This window comes from Myotis brandtii, unplaced genomic scaffold (assembly GCF_000412655.1).
Source record: "Myotis brandtii unplaced genomic scaffold, ASM41265v1 scaffold187, whole genome shotgun sequence".
Lineage (NCBI taxonomy): Eukaryota > Metazoa > Chordata > Mammalia > Chiroptera > Vespertilionidae > Myotis > Myotis brandtii.
The window spans coordinates 2796024-2802473 of record NW_005356944.1 but is presented as its reverse complement, the minus strand read 5'-3'; the positions used below and the strand labels follow the sequence as shown (position 1 = coordinate 2802473).

Sequence of the window (6450 nt, the reverse complement as noted above, 5' to 3'; positions counted from 1 at the left end):
ACCGGAGCCAGGAGGGGCCCCAGGGAAGGGGCCTCCAGGGCTCAGCAGTGCCCTCTGCCCCGGGGCAGGCAGCCGGGGTCTGCACCTGTGGCCCCATCCTGTAGGGGAAACCGAGCCAGGCGGGTGGTGATGACCAGGCCCCAGAGGCATCCCCCCCGGGAGGCTGGGGGCTGTTGCGCTGGGCGGCAGCTGACCAGGCCTCTGCACCCCGCAGACATGTCCTTCCGAAAGGTGGTTCGGCAGAGCAAATTCCGGCATGTGTTCGGGCAGCCGGTCAAGAATGACCAGTGTTATGAAGACATTCGCGTGTCCCGCGTCACCTGGGACAGCACCTTCTGCGCCGTCAACCCCAAGTTCCTGGCGGTGATTGTGGAGGCCAGCGGCGGGGGCGCCTTCCTGGTGCTCCCCCTAAGCAAGGTGGGGCCCCCGAGGGCTGGGGAAGGACTGGAGGGGGCTTGGCCCCTCCTACCAGACCCATGTCCACATCCCATATCTTGCCCTTCCCCGCACTGCCGGGAAGGTGTCATAATCCACATTTTTCCCAGAAGGAGAAAGTCTTTTATGGCTCCTGAGTCAGGGTCAGAGGCAACCATTTCCTGCTCACCTGGTGGTGCCCGTGAGGCAGAGGTGGGCCAGGAGGAGCAGTCACATCTGGGCCACCTGTGGGCCAGGCCTGGTGCATCTTTCCTGCTCCCTGGCGGGGAAGGCTGAGGCTCTGGGCGGGATGGAGCTTGGGATGGAGGCGCCTCCCTGACTGTCCCCTCATGCCCGCAGACGGGCCGCATTGACAAGGCCTACCCGACCGTGTGTGGGCACACGGGACCTGTCCTGGACATTGACTGGTGTCCCCACAACGACGAAGTCATTGCCAGTGGCTCCGAGGACTGCACGGTCATGGTGAGGTGTGGGGCTGTGGTGGGCCCAGGGTCGCAGGGGTGGTTCGAGGCTGCTGGAAGCTTGGCCAAGCGCAGGACTTAGCTGGCAGCCTCACCCCTCCCACAGGTGTGGCAGATCCCAGAGAACGGGCTGGTCTCGCCGCTGACAGAGCCGGTGGTGGTGCTGGAGGGGCACACCAAGAGAGTGGGCATCGTTACCTGGCACCCGACGGCCCGCAACGTGCTGCTCAGCGCAGGTCTGCACCACCCCGCCCCCGCCCTCGCCCACCTCCTCCTGCACCGCTCGAACCTCCCACACCTCCTCCCAGGCCCATCTGAGAGATGAGAAAGCAGAGGCCCCCCGTAGGGTGCTCAAAGCGGGCCTGGGCCTGGGAGGCTGACGTCCCCCCACCTGGCAGGCTGTGACAATGTGGTGCTCATCTGGAACGTGGGCACGGCGGAGGAGCTGTACCGCCTGGACAGCCTGCACCCCGACCTCATCTACAACGTCAGCTGGAACCACAATGGCAGCCTCTTCTGCTCCGCGTGCAAGGACAAGAGCGTGCGCATCATCGACCCCCGCCGGGGCACCTTGGTGGCGGTACGTGACCCCGGAGGGTGAGGGGGGCAGTGAACAGGCCGAGGGGCTCTATTCAGGCATCGCACTGACCACCATGACCCCCACCAGGAGCGGGAGAAGGCTCACGAAGGGGCTCGGCCCATGCGGGCCATCTTTCTGGCTGATGGCAAGGTGTTCACCACAGGCTTCAGCCGCATGAGCGAGCGGCAACTGGCGCTCTGGGACCCGGTGAGTGGCCCTGGCTGGCCGGAGGTGGCAGACTTGAGACTTGGCGCCGTCCCCCTCCCCACCTCCCCATCCCACCCCCGGGCGAGGAGTGCGGGAGTCACCCTGGAGAGGTTCTCAGCCCAGCACCTGAGGCTCTCAGGACCCGGAGCCCTGCCAGCCTCTCCTGTTCCTGCCCCCTGCTCTCCGGCCTCCCCTGTGCCTCCAGCTACCTCCGAGTCTCTGTCCACATTGTTCTTACCAACTGGAGGGTCTTTCCCTCCTTTGCTTGCCTGCTCCTACCCAGCTGCCCTTTGAGACCCAGTGCAGAGGCCCCTCCTCCAGGAAGCCTTCCCCGCCCTTCCCCTGAAGTGCTCTGTCCACAGCTGTACTTCTGGATCCTGATCTCCAGGGGCCCCTGAGACAGGCTGGTGCTTCCTGGCACCCCCAGCTCCCACGTGGTGGGGATTGTCAGCACTTGCTCAGTGGCCTGGGAGTAGTCTGAAGGCCTGGCGTAGGCCAGGGAAGTGGGACCCTGGGAGCCGAGGGGAGCCAGGAGGGCTTGGTGGGGCACACTATGTAGGCGAAGGCTGAGAGGTGGGAGAGAACCCAGCCGCCTGGGATGGGAGGCTGGCTGGGGCCGTCCCGATGGAGCGTTGGGACATCGAGGGGAGAGGGGAGTGTGGCCTGGCCTGGCCTGACTGCACCCTACCCCACATGCCAGGCAAACCTCGAAGAACCCATGGCGCTGCAGGAGCTGGACTCAAGCAACGGGGCCCTGCTGCCCTTCTATGACCCTGACACCAGTGTGGTGTACGTGTGCGGCAAGGTGAGGCTGGGCAGGCCTGGTGGACGGGGAGGAGGGATGCCCGAGCACTGAGACCTGGTCCCGCCCACCCCACAGGGCGACTCCAGCATCCGGTACTTTGAGATCACAGACGAGTCCCCCTACATCCATTTCCTGAACACGTTCACCAGCAAAGAGCCCCAGAGGGGCATGGGCAGCATGCCCAAGCGGGGCCTGGAGGTCAGCAAATGCGAGATCGCCCGGTAAGAGGGACCATCTAGGCAGCTGGCTTTGGGGGTGAGGGGGTGGCCCAGGGGCAGGGTTGAGAGGTCAAATTATAGAAGACTGCTTAGGAGGCCCCGGGGGTAGGGGTCAGTCTTGGAGGGGCTGGGTGAGGACTGGGAGTGGGGAGTAGAGGGAGCCACAAGAGCTGGTAGGGGTTCCATGGCTCCTCCTCCCTCCCTTTTCCAGGTTCTATAAACTGCATGAGCGCAAGTGTGAGCCCATTGTCATGACTGTGCCAAGAAAGGTGAGGCCACCCAGTTCCCCCGTCCTACCCGACAGTGTGTGGGCACCCACTCCCTTCTCCAGCAGACAGGCCATGTGGGGTGAGGCCTGTGAATGAGACATGGCTGGGTGTGGGTGCAGTCAGTGGGCTGGGCAAACACCAGGGTGTCCCCAGGTGTTGGGCTGTCCTGGGCAGGGACAAGCCGAGATAAGGGTGAGAGCCAAGGCCCTGCTCTGGATGAACCACAGGAGACAGCCAGGAGGGCTTCTCGTCGGAGGCCGGCTGGCAGTGTGGCTAGGGCAGGGCCCTCCAGTGGTGGGCAGTCGGCCAGGCACAGGGCACAGAGCTGGGAATGGAGAGGGGCAGGGAGTCTGGCTGCAGCGGAGGCCCCATGAGGCTGGGGCTCAGATGCCCAGCCAAGAGCTTTGGACGGGTTTCCTCCTTCTCCAGCCAGCATTTGCTGAGTGACCATTCAGTGCCAGGCACGTCCCAGGGAGCCGAGCTGTGAACCAGACTGACAGGGCTGTCCCAGGCGCTCACAGTCCCTGGGCACAGCCATGACGCCCAGAATCCCACCAAGCCCTGCTTAGGAAGGTTGGGGAAGGCTTCAGAAGGAGCAGTTGGCGGTGTCCAGAAGGGAAGTAAAGGGACAGACTGAGCTTAGACAGGTGGTGACTCGGGGCCAGGCCACTGGGGAATGGGTTAACAGGGTGCAGGCCTGGAGGCCAGGAGAGTGATGAGGAGGTGGCCACCTAGAGTCCAGACAAAAGGACGCTGATGGTGGGCCCCCAGCTGATCCCGACCTCCCTCACCCCCTGCCCAGTCGGACCTCTTCCAGGATGATCTGTACCCCGACACGGCAGGGCCCGAGGCGGCCCTGGAGGCGGAGGAGTGGGTGAGCGGGCGGGACGCAGACCCCATCCTCATCTCCCTGCGGGAGGCCTACGTGCCCAGCAAGCATCGGGACCTGAAGGTCAGCCGGCGCAACGTGTTATCAGACAGCCGGCCTGCCGTGGCCCCTGGCTCCACTCGCCCAGGGGCCTCCACACCTGCAGCCTCCAATACAACCGCCCCCAGCAGCAGCCTCGCCGGAGCTGGGGTACGTGCTGGTGGTCTGGGTGGTGTTGGGAAGCCCCGGTGTGCTGTGTGTGCCTGAACCATTTGCTGTTTCTCCCTGAGCCTCAGGCCCCTCCCTGCCTGGTAGTTGATTTAGGGAGCCCCCCCCCCCCCCCCCCCCCATCTCCCTGCAGGAGGCTGGTAAGCTGGAGGAGGTGATGCAGGAGCTGCGGGCACTCAGAGCACTGGTCAAGGAGCAAGGGGAGCGGATTGGCCGCCTGGAGGAGCAGCTGGGTCGCATGGAGAATGGGGACGCATAGGACCACAGGCCACAGGCCCAATGGATGCCATTCCCACCTCACCTCCTCCTCCTCCTCTACCCCCTCCTCACTCAGCCTCTGCTATCAGGTCACGCTGCTGGCTGGCTGTCCCCTGTCCCCTGCCCCCTGCTGAGGGCCTCTGGGGCAGGTTCAAGGGCCAGTCCACACCCTGACCCATCCTGTGGCCCAGGATGGAGCTGCCTGGCTTTTGTCATTGTTACTGTGGAGGATTTTTGTACCAACACAAGCTTATATTCTGAGGGACCATCTCCCCACTCCTGCCCATTCCCCGCTCCCTCCTTGGAGGAGTAGGAGGGATGGGCTCTATATTTTCATTCCAAATAAAATTCTCTTTCTAAAAGCCAGGTTTGCCATTCTGCTGCCGGTGGGGCTGGGAAAAGGAAAGGGGACAGTTGAGGCTGCAGGAATCCTCAACTTGAGAAAGGTCTGGGGGTCATGAGCATCCCCCACCGTCAGCTTCCCTGAATTCTTCCCTGAAGACTGAGGCAAAAGACACGTGGGAACCTTTAGGGCCATATCCTGCTGAGCTGGCTGCCCCCTTCCTCTTCTTGGAGGCCTGGTCACAGGCTCCACAGCACAGCCTGGCCCAGCGAGAGGCCTGTGAGGGTCAGGGTGGTCCCAAGAGGCTCAAGGGGCCTATGGCAGAGAGGGCTGGGTGGGGTATCGTGGGCAGGAAGCGGAAGCGTCAACCCCTAGCTGCACTTGAGCGCGAGCTCACTTTTCACTCGGTGCTGTTGGAGCTAGAGGTGGGCACCCAGCGCTGAGCAGCCTGCGGACCCATGGTGAGCGTTGGAGCCCGCTGGGTCCTTGGGTGGGGGTGACAGGAGGTCAGAGGGAGTTAAGGAAGGATTCCCTCTCTGGGGCTAAAAGCAACCCGTCCCGGCAGAGGACAACAGAGAGCCAGGACAGGTGTGGGGCAGAAGCTGGGCCTTTCTCTCCCTTCACCTCAGAGCTGGGCCTCCCTGGGACTCGGGTTGTGACACAGACCTGCTTAAAGACCCCCGGAGAGACCCTCCCCTGCTCTGCTGGTGAGCCTGCCTGGGAGGGAGTCTTGCTTGTACCTCTGCACCCCTCCCCCAACACCCCCACCTGCCTTGTTCCAACCGCAGGCTTCCTCTGGCAGCTGCACCCGCCTCCCCCAGCCTCTGAGGCCCCCAGGGACAGAGTTAAACTGAACGGAAATGCTGCAGCTGGGGCAGTGGCAGAGCTGGGGGAAGAGGAGTCTCAGGGACCCCCTTCCTGGGACCTGGCCAAGTGGACAGTTGCCTTGGGACTGGTTCCTCCATCCCAGGCCTCGGGAAAAGCCAGCCCCAACACCAACCTTGCAGGCTCCCTCCGTCCCCACCCTGCCCGCCCTGGCAGTGTTTGACAGTCGACCATTTATCGAGCACCTACTATGTGCCAGGAATTTTTTAGGTGCTTGAGCCAGAAAGATCCCTGTCTTCCTGCAGTTAATTCTGGTGGGGGGAAGATAAACCTAATAAACAAGCAGCATTCCTATTGGGCTAGGAGTGGGGGGTGGGTAGTGGAGCTGGGCTGGGCTGCAGGGGTGAGGTCAGGGTGGTGATCCAGGTCAGGTTAGGCCTCACTGAGGTTCTCGGAGCTAAGGTGAGAGGCGAGCCATGTGGCTGGCAGGAAGGGGAGGAGGGACGGGACCTTCCCGGCAGAGTCCTCCCTCTGAGCCCCCACAGCAGCAGGCTTAGAAGGTGCAGTGGGAGGAAGGTGGACAGGTCTCAGGGCAAGAACCTTGTTGACAAGCAAAGACTTGGGCTTTTCTGCTCAACGGTCCCCATTTTGCCCAAAAGGCAACCCAGGACCCAGTCACCCAGCCTGCCCGTGGCCTGGGGATGAGCCCTGCCTGTCTCCCCACAGGACCGGCCCTGTGCCCTCGGGCTTGGGACGCTGCTGGCCCTGCCAGGGGTCCTGGGCTCCGGCGGCAGTGCCCAGGACACGGTGGGCTCCAGCTCTGTCACTGTGGTCCTGCTGCTGCTGCTGCTCCTCCTGCTCGTCACTGCCCTGGCCCTGGCCTGGCTCCGCCTCAGCAGAGACTCTGGAGGCTACTACCACCCGGCCCGCCTGGGGGCTGGGCTGTGGGGCCG

At 63.7% G+C, this 6450-nt stretch overlaps 2 protein-coding genes across 2 annotated transcripts in view; both read left to right on the top strand.

Annotated features, from left to right (window-relative positions):
* The window catches only part of CORO1B (coronin, actin binding protein, 1B), a 12889-nt gene extending 8198 nt beyond the window's left edge, over positions 1 to 4691 (top strand). Inside the window, exons 2-11 of the mRNA XM_005864326.2 lie at positions 209 to 417; positions 775 to 897; positions 1003 to 1132; positions 1295 to 1476; positions 1564 to 1683; positions 2384 to 2488; positions 2564 to 2709; positions 2918 to 2975; positions 3778 to 4053; positions 4205 to 4691. Coding sequence (XP_005864388.2) covers positions 217 to 417; positions 775 to 897; positions 1003 to 1132; positions 1295 to 1476; positions 1564 to 1683; positions 2384 to 2488; positions 2564 to 2709; positions 2918 to 2975; positions 3778 to 4053; positions 4205 to 4330 — 1467 coding nt within the window. The 5' untranslated portion in view covers positions 209 to 216 and the 3' untranslated portion in view covers positions 4331 to 4691. The remainder of the gene's footprint in view (positions 1 to 208; positions 418 to 774; positions 898 to 1002; positions 1133 to 1294; positions 1477 to 1563; positions 1684 to 2383; positions 2489 to 2563; positions 2710 to 2917; positions 2976 to 3777; positions 4054 to 4204) is intronic.
* An 88-nt stretch (positions 4692 to 4779) lies between these two features.
* The window catches only part of PTPRCAP (protein tyrosine phosphatase, receptor type, C-associated protein), a 2326-nt gene continuing 655 nt past the window's right edge, over positions 4780 to 6450 (top strand). Inside the window, exons 1-2 of the mRNA XM_014538227.1 lie at positions 4780 to 5133; positions 6224 to 6444. Coding sequence (XP_014393713.1) covers positions 5131 to 5133; positions 6224 to 6444 — 224 coding nt within the window. The 5' untranslated portion in view covers positions 4780 to 5130. The remainder of the gene's footprint in view (positions 5134 to 6223; positions 6445 to 6450) is intronic.